Here is a 23,628-nt window from a genome sequence, read left to right as displayed (position 1 = left end):
TTGCGTTTAAGTCGAAAAATGTTCGTGAGTCCAATTTTGTATGTTTTTTCCGAGAAGTGCCTCTTTCCGCCGCTAATACGCTTGGCGCTGTGAGGGCTCAGCTCACCCAGCATCTACCTTCTTCGTTGCAATGCGGAAGTGCGTGACGTATCTCCAGTGCGCAAAGAACCTTTTTCATCTGTATCATTAAATATCTCGTGCATCCATTATTGAATATGGTTGGTAAAAAGTGAAAGGCTTCTATTGAGGGAGTTGCAAGGAAGAGGCAAGCCATTTCATTTGAAACGAGTGGCAATAATAACGAAGCTTGATGCGCGTGAGAGTGGTAAGCGTTGCACATATAACAACTTGAATCGTTCGACCGTCAGTACCATTTATAAACAGAAAGATCGAGCAGCAGGACCCAAATATTGAACGTTGCACAAAGTTTGCAAATCAATTGAATGATGCCATACAGTGCTACAGCATCATTTATGATGAAAAAAAGAAGAAAACTGTGCAATCGTCGTTAGATCGCTTCTTTCGGCCAGTTTCTAATACATAAATCTCTCTCTCTCTATACAGTACTGTACATATTCTCTCCATTTTATTAAATGTTTTTTTCAGTACAAACCAATGCGTGTTACTTATACAAGCCTTAAACATACAAATGCACTTATATAAACCTTCAATATACTTATATAGGCCTTAAACATAAATTATAATACAAAATATAGCACTGAATCAACTTACAAACAAATTCAACTTAGGAACAATCGCTCGGAACCTAACTCGTTCGTAAGTAGGGGAGCGTCTGTATTACCAATTACAATGACAATAATGTGGCTGTTAACGCAGATGCCTCACTAGCAGAGGAATTGAACCGTTTCTTTGCCCGCTTTGAGACTGACAAATCAGACCCAGTCTCAACTTATCCACCACCAACCTGCAGCAGTACATTGGCGCTTCAGGAACATGAAGTGAGACAGGTACTGCGGACTGTGAACACCAGGAAGGCTGCTGGTCCTGACGGAGTACCTGGGAAGGTGCTCAAAGCCTGTGCTGACCAGCTGACTGGTGTTTTCCCAAAGATCTTCAATTGTTCCCTGCAACAATCCATCATTCCATCCTGCCTGAAATCTGCCACCATTATCCGTCCCCAAAAAGCCAACCATTGACAGGATGAATGATTATAGGCCTGTTGCTCTCACGCCTGTGATCATGAAGTGCTTTGAAAAGTTGATAGCCCGCCATATCAGGAATACAATCCCTCCCTCAGTTGACCCTCACCAGTTTGATTATAGAGCTAACAGGTCCACTGAGGATGCTAACGCCATTGCTCTACACACAGAACTGAGCCACCTGGAGCACCATGGGAACTACGTGAGGAAGCTTTTCATTGATTATAGCTCAGCCTTCGGCAGAGTGCCAGCAAGTCTGAAACTATCACTTGGTTGGGCTCTTGCCTGGGAAAAGCGCACTTTGTGGGAAGCACTTTCAATTTCGTCATACGCAGCTGGGTATGATGACAATTAGGCTTTTGTCTAGTCAATGATGATGACAAGCCTAAGTCTGATTTTATTTTATTTTATTTATTCAACACTATATTACCGGACACTCTGGCTGACAAACTCTCCCACCTTGGACTATCCTCTCCCATCTGGTGCTGGATAAAGAACTTCTTAACCAGACGACCACAAACTTTTAGACTTGGTCCCCACCTCTCTTCCTCCATTACACTGAGCACTGGCTCCCCTCAAGGCTGTGTACTGAGTCCTCTTCTGTACTCCCTGTACACATACGACTGTACACCAACCCACCACTCTAACTCCATCATCAAATTTGCCGAAGACACCACTGTGGTCAGACTCATCTCAGGAGAGGATGAGTCAGCCTACAGAGATGAGGTCAACAAACTGTCTTTGTGGTGCTCTGTGAACAATCTCACACTGAACACCACAAAAACTAAAGAAATAATCCTGGACTTTCGCAAACACAGCACAGATCTGGCCCCACTCCTCAGAAATTGAGTATGTGTAGACAGGGTCCAGTCCTTTAACTTCCTGGGGGTCCAGGTGACGGATAAGCTCTCCTGGTCTACATACACCACGGCAGTAGTGAAGAAGGCCCAGAAACGACTCCATTTCCTCAGGGTACTCAGGATGAACAACTTGGAAACTAAGCTTCTGGTGATCTTCTATAGAGCCACTGTGTAGAGCATCCTGGCATACTGGATTACAGTGTAGTACGCTGGAAGCACGGCAACAGACAAAAAGGCCATGCAGAGTGATTAACACTGCCCAGAGGATCGTCGGTTGCTCTCTGCCCTCACTGGAAGACATTGCCAGCCCTCGTTACCTCAGCTGAGCCGGGAACCCATACCATCCTGGTCACAACCTGTTCCAGCTGCTGACCTCTGGCAGACGCTACAGGTCTCACAAATACGGACAAATAGGCTTAAGGACAGTTTTTTTCCAACAGCCATCAGGACTCTGAACTTACAGTAGCACAACACACAATCCCTTCTGTGTAATAACTTCGGTGTGAGGTAACATGAAGGACGTTGGGCGGTGATCTGCCTCCTACTGACTGACTGAAGGTAAGTGAGGAGACAGTGGGAGGTAAGTGATCCGTTTTTTTTTCTTTGTTGGCATCTGCGAGGCAAACTTTTTCTGCAGTTGGCGGGATTTGGTTGCGCCCGAGGGATGATGCAATATATCCATCACGGCAGAATGCCAACGAGTCTGAAATTATCACTTATTTGGGCCTTTTGCCGGGAAAGCGCACCTTGTGGAGAAGCACTACCAATTTCGTCATAGGCAGCTGGGTATGATGACAATTAGGCTTTTGTCGAGTCAATGATGATGACAAAGCCTATGTCCGATTATTATTATTATTATGATACAATTAGAAAGAAGACAGACGTTTCTTTTTTAAAATTGAAGTGTGTATTTGAGAAATTTGTAAATTGGGGTTCGGCTGGGTGGATGGGGGTTTATTTTGTTTCATGAATTTTTGGACCAATAGACGCAGTCAACGTCTTCACACATGCAAAATATTGTAATCCACGGGTAGTATTCCCAACTGCAGGCTTTTAAAAATGGAATTGGGAGATAATAAAATGTACACACCCAAATAATCTCACATACATTGCAACATCAATAGAATAACATTTGGACACGGAAATTATAAATCACGCTGTGTACTGTAAACAAATGCTCATCAAAAGTGAACCCACCTTCTAGTCTGTGAAGAATAACTTTTGCTTGCATTAATTTGCATTCAATGGGGTGGCGGTGCCGTGTAAGGTCCTCTTTTACGTCAAAAAGTTCCCCCTGGAACTTTGTTGTTGTTTTATGGCAGCCATTTCGCACAATTGAATTCAGCTTTTTTACGACGTGTTGATGGAGACGCTTGTTTTTTTTATAGCAGCTAGCTAGCGAAGCTAAGCTAAATAAAGTTGCACAGTTTTAAGATGGATGACTGATGTTGAATCCGTATAGTGAATAATGCTAGAAACATCGTCAATACTTCAGTTTAGTTAAGCGACTGAAATTAAAAGACAAATTAGACGGGCAAAAAGTCAAATATTAGCAGACTAAGCGCTCCCTATTCGGCCATCTTTATTTTTTTTGCCCTTGCATTTCTTGTCAGGGGTGCATGATGGGAAAGACAGTTTCCCGTAATGCCAACCTTCCGTTCAAAATAAGATGTTTCATGTATGTATATTATTCAATCTATATTTGAAAATTGGGGGGGGGATCAATAATGTGAGACATTTTTTTTGGAATCGCTGCTTTTTGACGATATGTTGTGTTCTTTTTTTAACGGAAATAAAAAAAGTGTGTTATTATCATTCCTAAGGTTTATTCAAACTTTCTATTTGTAAATTGATCTATGATGTATGTTGCAGTCCACGAGTATCAAACCCCTGTTAATATATATTGTTTGGCTTCAAGTATTTTTCTTATAAATATGAAAACATGTTTTAATATTAATAGGATAATAGTAAGTATAACTAAGTGGCATATTCATTAATCCCGATTCTCGTATCATCAATTTGCTTTTTGTATATTTAAATTTTAATACTGTTAAACCTGGCAAAAACTTTGACTTGTGTCTCTAAATATTTTAACAATTTATACCCGAATGGCATTTATAAATTAAATGATTTCGTTATTATCTTTGTTGTATTGATTGTATGAGTTTTTAAAACGAGATGACTAAAAAAGATCAGTTGGTTATCATTTTTCCATTGGAGAAAAGGTTTATAATTCACACATTTCCACAATATGTTTCGTATTTCTATTCTTTTTTTTTATGTTTTTCCCGTCTGAAGGCAAAATCTTCGCCGCTTGTATATGACGTCATCGCCACTGGCTGTTACAGATTATAGTACTGTACAGTGGTACCTCGTCACACGACCGCTCGTCATACAATATTCTCGTCTTACGACGGAAATTTCGATCGAATAATTCGCCCGTCATGCGATCGAAATTTTGTGATGCGACCAAGCCAGGTGGCCATGGCACTGTCTTTTTTGCATATCTTTCGTGTATAACAATATTTACGAGCACCGAATGAGTTATTCAGACCAGGAAACGCACAACGCGCATGCGCGGGTAAGAGAGGGCTTTCTGGGTAATGAAGTATACTCGTGCACACAACGCCGACAGGCAATGTCACTCAGAATAAAACTTTACCCACAATCAATACGTGGGTAAGCTCAGCTGCTGCATTTCCTGTTATTTTTATCTAATACGAGGAGTATTATATTACTTCTCGTTCGCTGGCTCGCAACTCCCCGCAATAGCATCCCGGTAGCAACTCTATCATAGGCGCCGTTCGAGGGGATGCGAACACAGATGCTACAAGCTAAAAGGGAGCTGCTAGCCAGCGCCCCCGAAGCTCCCATGAGCAGCGGAGCGATCGCTGATAAAAGACTGCTGCTCGTTGGCAAGTGGTTGGCGTTATCCGATTGTGAGGACATTTGTGTGCATCATTTTCGGAATATTTTGAAGGGAATAGTACAACAGCAAACAGCCCATCGACAGCGAACGTGAGGGTGGAGTGTTTGTTCCGTTTACGAGTGCGTTGCGTGGAAAAAAAAAACGAAGCCCCCCGCCCCTTTTGTGCCCCTCTCCCCTCGGCGAAATCCGCCCAATTTTAGTAAGATTAAACACATTTCATTTTTTTAAACCACTAGTTATGTGTTACTTTGTTAATAGATGGAGAATTAGAAGAAATAAAACATTTTTTCCAAACCAATATCGTGTTTTGGTGTTTTTTTCAGAGGGCTGGAACGAATTATAATTTGTTCCATTCATTTCAATGGGAAACGTCCGCTCGAGTTACGAGAACCTCGTCATACGATCTCAGTCTCGGAACGGATTATGATCGTATGTCGAGGTACCACTGTATAGTGATCAGTTAGCGACATCTAATGGTTCATCATTGTAGCACGTTCTCAGTTCTAGCCATAATGCTATGCGCTGTCATGCTTCGATTCATTCAATAAAGTCACGATCAGAAACAACAATGCCACCCCGTTAAATATTTCATTATGAAATATTAATTGTGTAACGTAAAGTATATATCAGTCTATCATGCACTTATGATCATCAAAAGTGAACGTACCTTCGAGTTTGTGAAGAACAACTTTGGCTTGCATCATTTTGCAAACAAAAAAATGTTGATTACATGAGAGATCCTCTTTCACGCCATAAAGTTCCTTCTGAAACTTTGCCGCAACCGGCGTCGTTCTCCCAGACATTTTTCACACTTTTTTGTGTTCGCTTGACGACGTACTGATGCAGACGACGTGTTCCTTTGTTAGCTGCCAGCTAGGCTAGGCTAAAGTACGAGTCCCAAAACGGATTGAAGACAAACGGACTGACGTTCGAGTCCACAAACTATTTAATGTTGAGCATGTTGTCGAGGTTTCGTTTCATTTAAGTTAAATTAAATTGAGGAGAAACAAGAGGCACACAAACAAAAAGTTAAAACCCTAGCCATGCAGAAATGAACGCCCGAATCCCTTCTTCTTCTTCTTTTTCTTCCGCTGGGGGTTTTACGGTTGTCGGCAGCCAACGTACTGTAGCATTATCGCCCTCTACTGTCTCAATACCTCAAAATACCAAGTTCTCAATTCAGATTTTAGACAGAGGGGGCGATAATGTTAAATTTGGTCACTTAATGCCACAGCGTGAAGAGAGCAGCTCGAAGTCCAGTTCTTGTCTAGCTAGCCGTGACACTAAATCGAAAAGCTACATTTTCAGAAAAAGTTAGACAATTTTAAGGACATTTGCTTTAAATGTTACATTGTGTTTGATCTTTTTGCAAGTAACAAATAACACATTTTAATATTTAAATATAAGGGTTTATAAGGTTATTTCACAATTTAGAACTACACAATCCCTCATTCAGCCTCATTCAAGGTAGTGTGGACACGCGGTCCACGCCGCTGGATATAAGTTTCAGTCTCTCAGGAGGCATGGGTTCAAAACCCACCACTGCCAATAATACATGGGCTATTTATGGTTCTTTTGTTGGAGTGCTTATGGCTCTTCACTAACCTGTAAGATACAATGTGAAACCACTGGTGAGAGAGCTGAGTCCCGAACACACTAATAGGAGTGTCACGTTTGCACACCACTGTGTCACTGACGCTACCTCTAGCTTCGCTTTAATCATAATGATTTTTTTTACGAGACTCCTTTTTACATATCAACGGCGTAACAATGTTATTAAAGAACAGAGAATTTTTGTATTTTAAAAGTGTAGGAATGTTAAAGTAAATGCAGACATTTTCAGGTATGCGGCCCAGTGGGGCGAGTGATTAGCGTCGCGGCCTCAAAGCTCTGGGGTCGTGGGTTAAATTTTTTAACTTAAAATCCAGCGTGGGTTTGAGTGTGCATGGTTGTCCGTCTCCTTGTGCCCTGCGATTGGCTGGCCCCCGATTCAGGGTGTCCCCCGCCTCTGGCCCCGGAGACAGCTGGGATTGGCTCCAGCACCCCCCGCAACCCTAATGAGAATAAAGCGGTTCAGAAAATGAGATGAGATGAGTTTCCCTCTTATCACACTAAACGTGTATCGCATACCTGTCAACTTATACGTTTTTCCCGTATTTTATACGTTTTTTGATCATTTCAAATTGTGTACGCCGTATAACAACTTTTGTACGGGATTTTTTTTAACTACGTTTTTTGTAAAACGGATGTCGTTTTACGCATTTCGGCTCTAATCCGGATCGTCTCGGTCACTGGTAGCAGACGAAAACGTCATCGTCAACTGCTAATATTGTCATGCTTTAAGCATGATATGCGCACACGCATTCCCCTTTCACACGAAACAGGAAATGATTAAATCATTTCCTGTTTCGTTATTTAAGCAGCTATGAGTCATAGCGCCTGGGTCCGAATACATTCACGGTCGCGTCACGACAACGCGGCGCGACCATAACACTTTTACGTGCACCCTATGTGAGTAAATATGTGCCGCGTTGCATTTGTACGGTTTTCTATTGCTTAATACGGGGAATTCCAATCATCAATACGGGGAGGAATTGGCCCAGGTTGACAGGTATGGTATCGTTGTAGTTTGATGTATATGTAAATGTATGTTACTATTGACCATATACTAAATTGTATTTTAGAATTAGGGGATGGAATAGGACCTTGCTCCTTCCACTCTATGCATCAATCTGTTATTGCAGTATCTCCAAGAAAGGTGCACCACTCGCTCTTTATCAAAATACATTTACTACTTACTCTTGGAATTCCTAACTTAATGATTGAAATGACAGAAGCAAACCTGAAATTTAATAGATTAATCATGCGGATGAGGGGAGATTTAAATTAACAAATTAAAGCCTTTCTTTTGTAACAATATCCAAGTAAAACATGACTGTATAAACATTCACATCTTATATAACAATATATAGGTTTGACGATTATCATTTTTGCCAGTACAGCTAGTTTAAATGCCTGCTCAGCATCGAGGTGCCACTCTTTTTGGTGTAATATGAAAGCAAAGGGCCACATTGACTACATTCAGCGAAACCAACGCAATTTTCTGTAGCATATTCAACAATCAATTTGAAGCTTTTCCACATACTGTTTCTCTTCTAATCTCATTAATCTTTTGCCTTTCACTAAAGACTTTCGTGGAGAGGAACAATAAGAGTTTTAATCAAATTTTGGATGCTCTGCACTAACAGAGCTTCCCCTCTCTGTCGATGGTAAATATGAACTTTCTACTTATCTGAAACTTAAAGTTAATTCAGGCAATATTCCCCCTTGAATTTTTATAGACTATTTATGTCCTTAAGCATCTCACCTTGTTCAATCAAATATTTGATGTTCTGTGCTACCAGAGCTGTCCCTCTTTGTCAAAATGAAATATGGAATTGCTATTGATATGGCGCAATGGTATTTCACAATTTCAATGCTTGGATTTATACATACTGTTTACATCCTCAAACATTTGACTTTGTTAATTGAAGTAGTGATAAAGTAAAATGTATTATGTCAATTGATTAATCAACTAACACTCATTGCTGACAAACCCACTGCTTAATTCATGAATGTTTTAACTTATATTACTGTGAAGAGGCGATTTTTATGTAGAAAGCTTCAGATGTTCGTTTCCCTTTTTTAACTTTGGATTTAAAAAAAAAAAATACTTACTATTTGGTATTTAATTCTTCGAAGCATCATTTTGTTAGAGATTATAAAAATGTTATTTGTAGAGAAGTGCTATTTTGTTCTACTTGTATTTTAATTTGTGCCTTTGTTCACTTTTTTTGTGCGCGTGCATGCGCGGGTGTGTTTTATTACGGTGTAGTAAACGGGCACGTGACTGAAGATGGCGAGCACGTGAAAGAAGAGGGTGCTGCAGCCGGGGACAACTCAAACTTACCTGGCAGGGGAGATACCATGATCAAGAAGGTGGTTAACCCAGGGTGAGGCCCAGCCATTGCACTCTTGGTTGTGCTGACCTCTGTGAATTCCCCAAATATGGGAATCTCGACTGGATAATTTCTGATAGTGGGGGACTGCGTTTGCGCTCTGCCCTGATTTGTTGTCAAAAAATAACATTCCACCAACTGACCAAACTTTTAAATAATTCAATATGGTTAAATCCCAGAGATTCAGCAACTTCGTCGTATCAAACTCACCGTGCTCCGGAGGCTACGTCGGAGCTGCAGGTAAATGCAATTGAAAAGCGTCCGATAAAATAGGTGAAAAAGTCATTTGAAAAAGGAAACAAAAAGCCTGATTAAAAAAAAAAACACAGATACACTAGTCACCAAAATGGCAGACACAATTTAACGAGTGTCCATCAAGAGAATGTAGACAAAAGCATGAATCGGCACGGGATTACCATTCTTGTAGTATTACTCCCACTATTTTCAACTTAACATTTTAAACAAAGGCAAAACCAAAATATTTCATCGCATTTCATCCTGATGTCGTTTTAATGGTCAAGATGCTTATGTGAAACAAAATCAGCATATTCATTGGCCCAGCATGACTCTACGATTTTTAATTATGCTTTTTAATAAGAACTAGTGCTAAGAAAGGCAGTACATGTCTCTTAAGATCATTCGTCCCCCGATTCCATGACAAAAACGTCTCACTGTAGACCCCCTCCAGCGAAATAAAGTTGATTAGGCGGACACGGGGTTAAAATTGGGGCGGGATCTAAGACGCGAAGGGGCTCGGCGTTGCCTTACCCATCATGCAATGCATGTATAAGAAAGACTGGCCAACGTGGAACGGTTTTTCGTCTTTATCCATTCACTTAGTTACGACGAAATCTCGGCGACGTTTCCAGCGTGACTTACTCGGACATCAGTACGTCCATTTTCGAGTATTCTCGGAACTCGTTGAAGTTTGAAGACCTAGCCTCGTGGGTGGCTAACAAAGGAAATGGCGAGAACAACACAGACTGCGGAAAACTTCCAGGGGGGAGTTTGTGGCGTCACATTGGAGCCTTCGTATCACTCGACTCGTGGGAAAATCATGCATGCCAGAGTTGTTCTTCACAGACTAGAAGGTTAGTTTACCTTTGGTGATTATTTATTTGTATAACATATACTGTGCGTGACATCATGCATGCACTGCGTCCGGATTTATTTCTGTATAGTACTGCTTTGGACATGTTTTTCCACGTGTATACTGGGTGCGTTCACTTGATGCACGGGGTTTCCCCCAGCGCAGCGAGCGTTGCCAGATTGGGCGCGCTCCCGCCTTTTTTTCCAAAGATTTGGGGTGAGAGAAAAATGAATCTGGTGGCGGGATACTGGATCTATACTGGGAAATCGGGAGACTAAATAAGTATCATACTTATTTTGTATCATACTCCAATCATACTGTATGTGACTCCAATCTATATTTCATGTTTGCAGCTTATATGGGCATTCATTTAATAATCGGGATTTGTAAAAGTCTTTGAAATCGTTGAATTTTATCTGTAATGTTTTCAAGGTTTAAAAATGTTAGAATTTTGCATACAGTCCTTGAAAATGCTTGAAAGAGTTCGGCATACTATTCCTCAGCACCCTGTATGGAAATAGGAATTTCCGTAACCCTACGAAATAATGGGAAATGAAGTAAATTAGCTTCATCGCCGCTACACATCCGTTCCAGTGCAGCTTTGCAACAAGGCTGTGGGATTCGCCCACTTTGGGGAATATTGGCGCAAATTGGGAAGATGAACACGCCAAGCCACCCACACTAATTTCAAAACCCTTTGGAAATGATAATAAACACTTATTTAATCAATGCATAACATGTCATTTGAAAGATGGATGAGTGTTAAATGTGAAATAGGTGGAAAAAGCCAATGTTGTTTTTGTTGTCTTTCAGTTAAAGCAAGCAAAGTCCAAAATGATTGTCATCTTATGGATGTTACTATGTTTGTAGCCAATTAGGGTTTGAAGCCTGAGGATACTCAGGAGGAACAACTTGGACCCTAAGCTTTTGGTAACCTTCTATAGAGCCACTGTGGAGAGCATTCTGGTATACTGCATTAGTGTGGTACGCTGGAAGCACGGCAGCAGACAGAAAAGCCATGCAAAGAGTGATCAACACCACCCAGTAGATCATGGGCTGCTCGCTGCCCTCACTGAATTACCGTATTTTGACAACTATTCGGCGCATTGTATTTTAAGCCGCAGTGTCAGTAACGAGTGCTATTTCTGTGTTTTAGACACAAAGCACGCACCGTTTCATTACACGCATATATATTATATATGGATGAACATCAAAACGCAATAGCGCTGGCTACCAGAAGCAGCTCATCCACCACGAATGAGCGAGGAGCAACCTTCTGAATGCATTGGCCCAATGGCCATCTCCCCGTACGGTCACCCGGAAGCGGCTTCATTCTGATCTGATCTCCCACATTTGGCTTTGGGAGGTCTTTGGCGGATCTGTCGTAAGTCGATTTCCCTGTCCGGCGTTTCCACACCAACTTGTCAGTCACCCCGACCACCACGTGGTTGCAGTAGGCTGTCTGCAACTGGTAGGGAGGATTTGAGCCTCCTTGACATTAAGTGCTGGGCGGGGCTACTGCCTAACCCCTAGGGTGTGGGCGTGTTGCGCCAGTGGAGGATGGCCATCCATGCGTCTGCTTTGGCCCGCATACAGAGCGATTTGACTATATTTACAGCCGCCTTGGCTTTGCCTTTGACTTCGGATGGCGGGGCGACGACGTGACATGGGTAAAACCGCAGCTTGAAGCAAACTTTCTGAACTGTTCACAGGCGAAGTGGGGGTCATTGTCAGTAATTACCTTGTCCGGTTGCCCATGACGCGCAAATTGGGCTCTGCCGCGAGTGATCAGCGTGTTGGCGGATAGGTCAGGCAGCTGGTCAATTTCGCTGGAATCGGAAGGTAGTGACATTCAGGTGCTGAGCTTGGTCCAGCTGCGCATACTCTGCCTGGGCTGAAAACACAGTGTGGTGCACAAGTGGAGTGTCTGTTGTTATGCGTGGCAGCGCAGCGCGGCTCAGCGTGTCACTAACATACATTTCAGGCCCAGGCTTCTACACCACATCCAAGTTATAGCACTGGAGTTGCATTAACATTCCTTGAAGACGTTTTGGCGCACTCAGGAGGGGCTTCTTGAATATGGTGATCAGCGGTTTGTGGTCCGTTTCTGCTGTGACCATTTCCCTGCCATGTAAGTACTGGTGGAATCTTTGGCACGCAAAAACTAGCCTCAGACACTTTCTCGATTTAAGCATAATTTTGTTCAGTTTGTGTTAGGGCTCTCGAGGCGAAAGCCACTGGCTGTCCGCCTTGCAGCAAGCAGCATCCAAGCCCACTCATGCTGGCATTACTCTGGATGGTGACAGGTTTTGTGACATCATAGTGTCTGAGAACAGGTGTGTTGGAGACCAGCCGCTTTATCTTATTTACTGCGTCCTCATGTTTGGCCAGCCAGTGCCATTCTGTGTCTTTATCCAAGAGTCTGCTGAGTGGTTCACACACCTCAGAGCGCTTTGGGAGGGATTTGGCAAGATGGGTCATGTGAAATATGAATTGTATTCTTATATTTAATCTTGCTCCCTTCTGCACTCTTATGAATATAAAGTTACTAGAATAGAATTTTACTGACACCGTCAACAACTTCTCTTTGGTCCTACTGCTCATGATGTTACAAGTGGCACCGGTGTCTAGCTGGCATGCTTGCCTTTTCCTGTCCAATCGCAGGTGCACAAACCATTTCCTACCTTTTGAATTCACTAAGCTGATGTATTCTGCGTCCATGAACATATCCACATCTCCGTCTTCCTCTCTGCCCTCTCGCTCTACAGCTTCCAGCACATTTACTTTCTTGGTCCTGTTACTAGGCTGGCATACCTTGGCAAAATGATTTGCGACTTCACATGTCCGACATGCCTGGTACTCGGTCGTTTGGTCGCCGGTCATTTGGTCGCCCGGAAGGTTATTGATAATTACCATTTAAATCGTTGCTCAAATTCCCAAAATACAAACTGCAAATTATTATTTAGTCATACTTAATGCCCTATTAATTATTAGGCTAAAGAAAAGCTCCAAATTTCCCATACTTTTATTGCGTTTTGTTGGAGAACTTGTTAACACCCTGACTGACGTCCCTTCCTAAGGGGACAACTCATGTACATACAAACTCTTATACACTCACACGTCCGCTCAGGGAAACTGCTCAGGGCCATTGTTGGCTTTTATTGATGCATAGACCGTGTTGTTTTACCTTGTTTTGTCGCCGGTCTTTTGGTCGCCCGTTGTTTGGGTCCGGGCGACCAAAAGTCCGGCGACCAAAAGACCGGCGACCAAACGACCGCACACAGACATGCCTTACCTTAGGCTGGGCATTGTTCCCTGCCACACTTGTGGCTGTTTCCGCAGTATTTGCAAGCCAACTGCTATCTTCTCTTGTCCAGCATTCTATACCTCTCAGTCTGTCTCTCTGCTGCATTCACACTTTCCACTTGTACTTGCGGGCGCTCCAAGGTTTTCATGCGTTTCTCAGTCAGCTCAGCAAGCTGACATATTTCGACTGCCGCTGGCAACTTGAGGTCTCGTGTTGGGGCTACTTGCCAACACTTAAATAAACTCGAACACAAGAGCACACATTGAGACAGAAAGAATGAAATTTAAGGCCGCGTCTGCAGAGGCGGGGGTCAAGCAAGAACTCAGATGCCGGAGAATGTGACTACTCTCCAGGCCTCTCCAAGCTATTTCCCGCCCTAAACCTGCTTCAACGGTGTTTTTAATAGAGATAAGACAAGTCATAAAAATGGGAGGCGTTAATACAAATGAAGGAGGTGGAGGACAAAATGGTGTAGTGCACATTTGAACCAATAGGTGTAGATAAATTCTATTCTAGTGACTTCTAATACATCAGAGTGCAAAAGTGTGCAAGATTAAATATAAGAATACAATTCATATTTCACATCTCGCTCACGCAGCAAGCGCCTTCGAGTGTCCTCACTTGCAACCCCGAGCACGAGCCTGTCACGAATCATCTCATCCTGTAACTCGCGGTACTCGCACGATGTTGCTCTTTCCCTTAGCCTTGTTAAAAAACTGCTTATTGGCGCATCAGTCTCTTGTTTGCAGCAACCGAACATATATCTCTCGTAAATCACGTTTCTTGCAGGTTTAAAATACTCCCCCAACAGATTTAAGATGGCAGTTGGGTCTTTCCTTTGATCCTCCGTCAATACCGCGTTATGCATATAGACCTGGCAGCACTCGTTAAATTCAGCATGAAAAACGTCCCAGTTCTTTGCCAAATCCGAATCTGAACATCTGCATGCCCCCCGGCGCCGGAATCACCTTTGTTTGCCATTGCTTCTAGTTTTAGCCAGCCACTTTTGACACCATGTTTCAGATCGTGTCTTTATTTGAATGAATACAAAACCACAGCGCGTAGCATTATGGGTAGTACTGAGAACGTTAAAATGAGCATTATGGGTAGTACTGAGAACGTTAAAATGAGCATTATGGGTAGTACTGAGAACGTTAAAATGAGCATTATGGGTAGTACTGAGAACGTTAAAATGAGCATTATGGGTAGTACTGAGAACGTTAAAATGATTACCCACTAGATGTCACTAACTGCTCTATACAGTACAGTATAATCTTCAAAGTTCGTCGACGACTTGAAGACTTGTTCCTTCGATACATGCTAGCAGGCTAATTTAAAGTAGGCAGTAAAGCTTCAACGAGGTCTTGAAAATGATTTTGACTGATATTTAAGGCCGTAAAGTAGCTAATGCTAAACACGTAGGCGACGCATTGGTTGAGTTAGGTGACGAATATTGGGCATGCTAGCATCACTTCTTTTGATAGCAATCGCTTATAAATGCAAAAGAGTCACATGGGAAATAAATATTCTTCAAATGGTCTGACATGTGGTTTGAGCAAAAATGTGTGCACAGGTTTGAATTTAATTGAAAATTAAATTAAACAAATCACTTGAAGCTCGTGTCTCAAAAGGAGCCGACGCAAAACACGCATGTGCAGAACAAATCGTCCATGATAATGGTGCTGTTGCTGTTTCGCCGATTGGCATCACGGGAGAAGTAGTTCTTCATTGAAACGGTTTGAACTTGCAGGAATCAGTCTCTTATTTAGGTACCGCTCTCTCGTGGTCAGGAGAAAATCTGTTTCATTTTAATTTCAGTATTTGTGGACATTGTACACAATAATTAAGACACTGTCAATCACAAGTTATCGAAGAAGTGCATTTTAAAGAAATTATATCAGAAAATTAGCAATTTCTCAAAGGTGTCTTAAACCCAAAAGGAAAAGTTTGTTTTTTCTTTTATCTACATTAGTCCCTTAATCCGGAGCAACCTAAATGATATTTCTTGATTTTCCCATTTTTAACGAATATTTGGAATTTTTACATCCATTTTTTTTCTTTTTGTGTTTTAGTTCAATAAGTATTTTGTAAAATGTAAAAATAACTGTAAAAATATTTTCTGTTTTCCACTTTAACTTTGAACATAAAAACATATTTTGTTTCCTTTTGAAATGACATGATTAAAAGACATTTCCCTTACTAAGAAAAAAAACATTGTTTTAGAGTTAAGTGACAAATTTTGCGTATGCGCGAATCAAGCGTCACTTCTTTCGATGGCATTCGCTTTATAAATGCAAGAGAGTGGGACATAGGAAATAAATATTCATCAAATGGTCTGACATGGTTTTAGCAAAAATTATTGCGCAGGTTCGAATTAAATTGAAAACTAAATTGAGCATAAATCACTTGCGGCTAAAAAAGGAGGTGACGCTTAAAGCGCATGCGCAGAACAAATCGTTCATGATACGATCAAAATCATTCCACACTGGGGGAAACTCTTTAGAATTATCAATAATTACGTAAAAGTCCATCCAACAGACCCACGACACTTGGATAAAGTTTATTTCCTTATACTAAACACTTTGGCCAAACGATACATTTTCTGTATCAGTCACGTGGTTCTTTCTTAAAGCAATACACACAACAATACAGGATTTCTCTCTTGAGTTATCAGCACAGTGCTGACGCACCAGCGTCGCTCGTTCCATCACTATTTATCAGCAAAACCTGCTTTAGATTAGCCCAGCTAGCAGCTATCAAAGAAACAAGTCGTCGAATAGCTTGTTTATACTTTAGCTTAATTTAGCTGGCAGCTATCAAAGGAACAAGTCGTCAAATAGCTTGTTTATGCTTTAGCTTAGCTAGCAGCTATCAAAGGAACAAGTCGACGAAGAACTTGTTGTAGGTTTCCTGGCTATATTAGCTCGGCATAGCTAGCAGCTATCAAATAAACAAGTCGTCGAAGTGCTTGTTTATGCTTTAGCATAGTAGCAGCTATCTAAGAAACACGCTGAACTCGTTGGGGGTTTCCCGGCTAATTTAGCTTAGCCTAGCTAGCTGCTATCAAAGCCGCCGCCATCATCAGAATTCACGTGTGGAAATGTCGGCAAAAACACAACGGCCAAAGCCCCAGGAGGAACTTTTTGAGGTCAAACAGGAGCATTCAACTCACGAGCAATCGACAGTTTGCAACATAACGCACGAGAAAGTTGTTCTTCATAGACTAGAAAGTGGGTTCACTTTTTATTTCCATGCATTCCCTTAAAGGTATTCTATTGACATGACACTATAGTAGCGTACGTACATTTTCATGAATTTGCACTAGCACCATTCGAAGAAAGATGTAATAAATTCGATTTAATGTAACCACTCTAGGAGGGAAGAATGAGTCTCAACGTGTTAATACTTAACAACGGCATTAAACAGTAGCTTTCCTTTTATTGTATCCTTATCACAAACGATGTATTTTTCAAATTACGCAACGTGCGAGCGCCCCCAGAGTCATTCCTGCTACTCGCCCTCCATTTTTGAGTGACATAACACTCATTTGCTTGCTCTAAATTGAAAATTTTAAAAAAGGAGATGTAGATGCACTAAACAACAACGAGAGCAGCGTTCAAACAATGGTGTCAAAGTTGCGGCCCAATGGCCAAATCTGGCCCACTGCCGGTCCGTGGTGCGGTCTGCGGAAGTACTTCATATTTAATGCTAAAATTCAAATGCAGCTTATAAATAAATAGAATATTAACTATCATCAGAGATCATCACTACATCACTCCGCACAGACATTGACGTAGGGTCCTCAGAGGCAAGAGCGCTTCACCTCATAGAACTACCAGTACCAACAGAGGCCACCTTCGAGCGCAAGAAGGCCAAATACTTGAATCTGTGTGCCAGAAATTTGTCTGGAAATGCACCATCTACCCAGTCGAGGTTTGCTGCCGAAGCTACATTGGGCTTCTCCCACTGTTTTTAATTCCAACATTCATTGATTCATTTTCTGATATGCTACATCGTGTATAGGGGGTGCTGGAGCCTATCCCAGCTGCCTTTGGGCCAGAGGAGAGGAACAGCCTGAATCGGTGGCCAGCCAATCTCAGAGCATGAGGAGAAAAAAACCCATTCACTCTCACACTTGTACCTAGGGACAATTCAGAGTGTCCAATCAGACTATACAGTGGTACCTACATATGAGCTTAATTCGTTCCGGGACTGAGCTCGTGTGTCTATCTTCTCGTAACTCGAGCGAACGTTTCCCATTGAAATGAACTAAAAACAAATGAATTCGTTCCAGCCCTCTGAAAAAACATCAAAAACAGGATATTGGATTGGAATTTTTTTTTATTTCTTCTAATTTGCCATCTATTAACAAAGTAACACATAACTAGTGGTTTAATAGTAATAAAATGTGTTTAATAGAACTAAAATTAGACGGATTTTGCGGCGGGTACAGAGAGGGACCTAGAGGGTGGGGGGGTTCTTTCCACGGCAAACAAATTTAAATTAACTCGGATTAATATATACAGTCACACTCAAACATACGTTTAATGTAACTTCAGACAAAACTGAATTCTAATTTGGATTTACATTTTTATAACTTCTGGCTGGGTTAGCTGTTTGCCACGCCTCCACCCTCACGTTCGCTATCGATGGGCTGTTTGCTGTAGCATTCCCTTCAAAATATTCCGAAAATAATGCACACAAATGTCCTAACAATAGGATAACGCACGACCACTTGCCAATGAGAAGTAGTCTTGAATTAGCGATTGCTCCGTTAACGGGTGCTAACAGGCTAAGGGGGGGACACTGAAAAAAAGCAACGGTCCGCTCAGTGCTCGCGGAGACGTTACAAAGAGGTATAGTTGCGACCAGAGATATTACACGAGGAGTTGCGAGGGAGAGAGCCAGTGCCCCTGATGTTCTTATGAGCAGCCAACGAGAAGTAATATACTATACTGCTCGTATTGGCGATCGCTCCGGCACTCGCGCTGAGTGACGGAAAAAAACACTGAAAAAAATGCAACGCTCCGCCCAGTGCTCGTAGATATCAGTTATACACGAAAGAGATGCGGCAAAAAAGACAGTGCGCTACAATGATAAACAGCCTCATGTCTTGGCTAACTGGCTTTCTCGCATCTCGTTATTTGCTCGAAATTTTCCTCGTATCTCGAGCTGCTCTTATGTAGAGGTACCACTGTACCTCTATTTCAATCTCATTAATCCCCCAAATAATAATAGACCTGCTACTGAATTAAAGATAATGCTTTTTTAATGCCTCCCCTTTGGCAGTAGCGGTCGGTGCATTTTCTCGTAGCGCCTTCAACGTATCAATCCAACCCTCAAAAACTATTTTATGGCTATAAAATCTCTCTCTACTGCAGCTACAGCTGCGACACATAAAAAATAATCAATAAATCAATGCACAAAAATGGGGTAAAATCCACTTCCTAGCAGCATTTCATGATTAAATACAAATACTGGAGCTTTTCAGACATTAAAACCAGGCCAGGGGGGCGATTTTCCCGGGAAAAGACAGCGATGAACGTCAATGGCGTAAGGGCAAACATTGCCCGAAAATGGGGTAAAATCCAACCGAACAGCATTTATTGATTAAATACAAACACCGGAGCTTTTTAGACATTAGATAATAATAATAATAATAATAATAATAATCGGACATAGGCCATGTCGTCATTATCACAACACAAAAGCCTACTTGTCATCACACGCAGAAACTGCGTGTGACGAAATTGATGGTGCTTCTCCATAAGCTACGTTTAATCGGCAAAAGACCTAATAAGTGTAAGTTACGGACTTGTAATTTGTCATTCCGCTGTTGAGGATACAGGTCGCTTACCTCTCGCTTACCTCTCCCTGTCTTCCACTTACCTTTCCTCAGTCAGCTAGTAGGAGGCAGATCACCAACCAAACATCTGTTCATATACCGCAGAGGGGAATGTGTGTTATGTTAGCGCGAGTTTAGATTTCTGATGGATGTGGGGAAAAAACTGTCCTTAAGCCTATTTGTCCGCGCTTTGTGGGACCTATAGCGTCTGCCAGAGGGCAGCAGCTGGAACAGATTGTGACCAGGGTGGTAAGGGTCCCCTATGATGTTCTTGGCTCTGCTGAGGTAACGAGGGCTGGCAATGTCTTCAAGTGAGGGCAGAGAGCAGCCGACAATCCTCTGGGCAGTGTTAATCACTTTCTGCATGGCCTTTTTGTCTGCCGCCGTGCTTCCAGCGTACCACACTGTGATGCCGTACGCCAGGATGCTCTCTACAGTGGATCTATAGAAGGTTCTCAGAAGATTGGTGCCCAAGTTGTTCTTCCTAAGTACCCTGAGGAAATGGAGTTGTGTCTGAGCCTTCTTCACCACTGCCGTGGTGTTTGTAGACCATGAGAGCTTGTCCGTGACGTGGACCCCCAGGAATTTAAAGGACTGGACCCTGTCTACACATACTCCATTTATGAGGAGTGGGGCCAGATCTGTGCCGTGTTTGCGAAAGTCCAGGATGATTTCTTTAGTTTTCGTGGTGTTCAGTGTGAGATTGTTCACCGAGCAGACAAATTGTTGACCTCATCTCTGTAAGCCGACTCATCCCCTCCTGAGATGAGTCCGACCACAGTGGTGTCGTCACCGAATTTGATGATGGTGTTAGACTGGTGGGTGGGTGTACAGTCGTAGGTGTACAGGGAGTACAGAAGAGGACTCCGTACACAGCCTTGAGGGGAGCCAGTGCTTAGTGTAATGGAGGAAGAGCGGTGGGGACCAAGTCTAACAGTCTGTGGTCGGTTGGTCAAGAAGTCCTTTATCCAGCAGCAGATTGAAGAGGATAGTACAAGGTGGGAGAGTTTGTCAGTCAGAATGTCCGGTTTTATGGTATTGAAGGCTGAGCTATAGTCAATGAAGAGCATCCTCACGTAGTTCCCAGGGTGTTCCAGGTGGCTCAGTGCTGTATGAAGAGCAATGGCAATAGCATCATCAGTGCTCTATAAGCAAACTGCAAACTGGTGAGGGTCAATTGATCCGGGCCCGGAGTATCATTTCCCCGGTAAAAAGACAGCGATGAATGTCGATACGTCCATACGTGAAATGACAAAAAATGCACTAAAATTAGGTAAAATCCACTTCCTAGCAGCATTTATTGATTGAATACAAATACTGGAGCTTTTGAGACGTTACAACCAGGCAATGGCGAAACGGCAAAAATTGCACTAAAATGGGATAAAATCCCCATCCTTACGAGAATACTACAGTAGTAAGTACAGACGCTCCCCTACTTACGAACATTCGACTTACGAACAACGGTACATACGAACATGTCTGAAAATTTTTGTATTGCGCGCCTTTTTCCGATTAGTGCTTCTTTCCTCCACTAATACCGACGCCTGGCGCTGAGTGCTCAGTTCACCCAGCATCCACCTTCCTCTGCCCAGTTCGTTGCAGTGCGTAAGTGCGTGACGTATCTCCAGTGCGCAAAGAACCTTTTTCATTTTTATCATGAAATATCTTGTGCAGCCATTATTCAATATGGTTAGTGAAAAGTGAAAGGCTTCTAGTGAGGGAGGTGCAAGGAAGAGGCAAGCCATTTCATTTGAAACAAGTGGCAATAACGAAGCTTGATGCGCGTGAGAGTGGTGAGCGTTGCACGGGCATACAACTTGAATCGTTCGACCGTCAGTACCATTTATAAACAGAAAGATCAAGCAGCAGGACCCAAATATTGAACGTTGCACAAAGTTTGCAAATCAATTGAATGATGCCATACAGTACTACCGCATCATTTATGATGAAAAAAAGAAGAAAACTGCAATCGTCGTTAGATCGCTTCTTTCGGCCAGTTTCTAATACATAAATCTCTCTTTCTATACAGTACTGTACATATTCTCTCCATTTTATTAAATGTTTTTTAGTACAAACCAATATGTGTTACTTATACAAGCCTTAAACATACAAATGCACTTATATAAACCTTCAATATACTTATATAGGCCTTAAACATAAATTATAATACAAAATATAGCACTGAATCAACTTACAAACAAATTCAACTTATGAACAATCGCTCGGAACCTAACTCGTTCGTAAGTAGGGGAGCGTCTGTACTGCATTGTAACGAAATGGATGTATGGTGCCCTCTTCCATTTGGTTTCATTTCTGTGAACAAGAATTTCAGTCATTTTATAATTGGAAAATGGTTAATCATTTATCTTCGTGTCTTTGCAGGTTTCAGAAATGATCTTGGTGCTTATGAGCATGAGTCTGTTGACTTTGAAGGGCAAGTTGAGCTCCCCCAAATCAAAGAGGAGGAGCCAGAGTTCCCTCAACAACAAATGGGAGATGAGCAACTTCCAATCAAAAAGGAGGAAGATGATTCCACCTGGTCACTTGGTGAGTTCGTGAAGAGGGAAAATGTTCGGGGCGTGGCCAGCGGAGGGGCGGAGCCTGCAAACACCACAACATGGCCCCTAATTAAAAAGGAGGAGCCAGAGTTCCCTCAACAGTGCAAAAGAGAAGAGCAACCTCCAATCAAAAATGAGGAATGTGTCAAATGGTCAACTGGTGAGCCTTTCAAGAGTGAAGATGATCTGGGCGTGGCCAACAGAGGGGCGGAGCTTCTGAGCGGCAGCTCAACAGAAGGATGGCGAGCGGAAAATTTAATTGCTCCTTTATCAGATGGCAACGACTTGCTTTTTGACGATGATGATGTTGAAGATGTTAAGAAAAATCCCAGTGGCGACAAACTCTACAAATGCTTTCAGTGTGGGAAAACTTTTGGGAAAAAGTCTTCTTTGAAAACGCATATGAGGAGCCACACTGGGGCGAAACCCCTATCATGTACAGTTTGTGGTAAAACATTTACACAGAAGGGACACTTAATTAGTCATGCAAGATTACACACAGGCGAAAAACCATTTCCGTGTTCAGTTTGTGGTAAAACATTTACAGAGAAGGGAAATGTAAAAATACACACAAGCACCCACACTGGTGAAAAACCATTTTCGTGTTCAGTTTGCGGTAAAGCCTTTTCTCATAAGCAAGTTTTACAAATACACTCAAGAACCCACACTGGTGAAAAACCATTTTCGTGTTCATTTTGTGGTCAAAGATTCACACGGAAGGCAGACTTAATTCGTCATGCAAGAACACACACTGGTGAAAAAACATTTTCGTGTTCAGTTTGTTGTCAAAGATTCACACGGAAGGGAAGCTTAATTAGTCATGCAAGAACACACACGGGTGAAAAGCCATTTTCATGTTCAGTTTGTGGTAAAACATTTAAAGAGAAGGGAAATTTAAAAATACATATAAGAACCCACACTGGTGAAAAACCATTTTCGTGTTCAGTTTGCGGTAAAACCTTTTCTCAAAAGCACCACTTAGAAGACCACACAAGAACCCACACTGGCGAAAAACCATTTTCCTGCTCAGTTTGTGGTCAAGCCTATTCTCTAAAGCAACATTTAAAAAGACACTTAATAACCCACACTGGCAAAAAAACATTTTCCTGCTCAGTTTGTGGGCGAACATTTTCCCATAGGAGAAGCTTAAAAGAACACTTATTAACCCACACTGAAGAACAATGTTTTCCTGCTCAATTAAAAAGCTACACAATTGAAAAACTATATACTATAAATATATGGACAAATACTAAAATTGTTATCACGACAAAATAAAATAAATCAGTCGATAGGACAACTATGAAAATCTTGTTTACACTTTTTAATGTGTAATATCGATCCACACGATTCAAATACAGTAATACCTTAAGATACGAGCTTACTGCGGGGTCGAGCTAGTATGTCAATTTACTCGTATCTCAAGTCAATTCTTCCCATAGAAATGAACAAAATACAAATTAATCCGTTTCCATCCTAAAAAAAACACACCAAAATTTGTTTTAATTTACTACCGACTCACAATTGGGAACCATCTGGTATGCTCTCATCTCAAATTTGTCTCATATGTTGGAACACTTGTATGTCAAGGTATTACTGTATAAGAAAATTGAGTGTCGTTGAAGATTTTATTTAATTTACTATCTAAATAATATGGAAAATGTCGTCACAGTTAAAGACATGCCTAAGAAATTTGAAAAATTGCAGTTTTTGTCTATTGAATTTACTAGCAAATCCAATAAGAATATTGAGTGTTATTCAAACATGATACATTTGAATGAAAATGATTGATATATTGAATCTAGGATCTATGAAACATGATTAGAAATATGGTGTGAAAGATAATGAATTTGCTCAAAATAAATAAATAAGTTGTACAATGTC

At 41.7% G+C, this 23,628-nt stretch overlaps 3 protein-coding genes and 2 non-coding genes across 6 annotated transcripts in view; 4 read left to right on the top strand and 1 right to left on the bottom strand.

Moving 5' to 3' along the window:
* The window catches only part of LOC144065867 (uncharacterized), an 18,729-nt gene extending 5,276 nt beyond the window's left edge, over window positions 1–13,453 (bottom strand). Inside the window, exon 1 of one of the 2 annotated variants that reach the window (XM_077589066.1) lies at window positions 13,333–13,453. Coding sequence is in view for 1 of the 2 variants with exons in the window: in XM_077589065.1 (XP_077445191.1) it covers window positions 5,617–5,752 (136 nt within the window). In the remaining variant the exon portion in view is untranslated. Of the gene's footprint in view, window positions 1–5,616; window positions 6,046–13,332 lie in introns of those variants that run through there. The other variant, XM_077589065.1, reaches the window with a different exon arrangement.
* The window catches only part of LOC144065871 (uncharacterized), a 120,575-nt gene that overhangs the window by 75,258 nt on the left and 21,689 nt on the right, over window positions 1–23,628 (top strand). The window lies entirely within an intron of this gene.
* LOC144066453 (U5 spliceosomal RNA) lies at window positions 8,091–8,201 on the top strand. The gene has a single exon (XR_013297618.1). It is a non-coding gene; the product is annotated as a U5 spliceosomal RNA (small nuclear RNA).
* Window positions 8,891–9,055, top strand: LOC144066510 (U1 spliceosomal RNA). Its single transcript, XR_013297660.1, has one exon. It is a non-coding gene; the product is annotated as a U1 spliceosomal RNA (small nuclear RNA).
* On the top strand, window positions 9,686–23,628 carry LOC144065911 (uncharacterized). The gene is made up of 2 exons (XM_077589149.1): window positions 9,686–10,038; window positions 21,572–23,628. Exons 1-2 carry the CDS (start codon window positions 9,912–9,914, stop codon window positions 23,020–23,022), a joined length of 1,578 nt encoding a protein of 525 aa, XP_077445275.1. The 5' UTR covers window positions 9,686–9,911; the 3' UTR covers window positions 23,023–23,628.

This window comes from Stigmatopora argus, chromosome 20 (genome assembly GCF_051989625.1).
Source record: "Stigmatopora argus isolate UIUO_Sarg chromosome 20, RoL_Sarg_1.0, whole genome shotgun sequence".
In the NCBI taxonomy this organism is placed as follows: Eukaryota; Metazoa; Chordata; class Actinopteri; order Syngnathiformes; family Syngnathidae; genus Stigmatopora; species Stigmatopora argus.
Note: the sequence above shows the minus strand (reverse complement) of the source record. Positions and strands in the feature narration are given on the sequence as shown.

Coding starts and splice junctions, on each gene's coding strand:
- LOC144065911 (XM_077589149.1), top strand. CDS start 9,912: ATGGCGAGAACAACACAGACTGCGGAAAACTTCCAGGGGGGAGTTTGT. Junction 10,039..21,571: donor TGTTCTTCACAGACTAGAAG/GTTAGTTTACCT, acceptor GTGTCTTTGCAG/GTTTCAGAAATGATCTTGGT.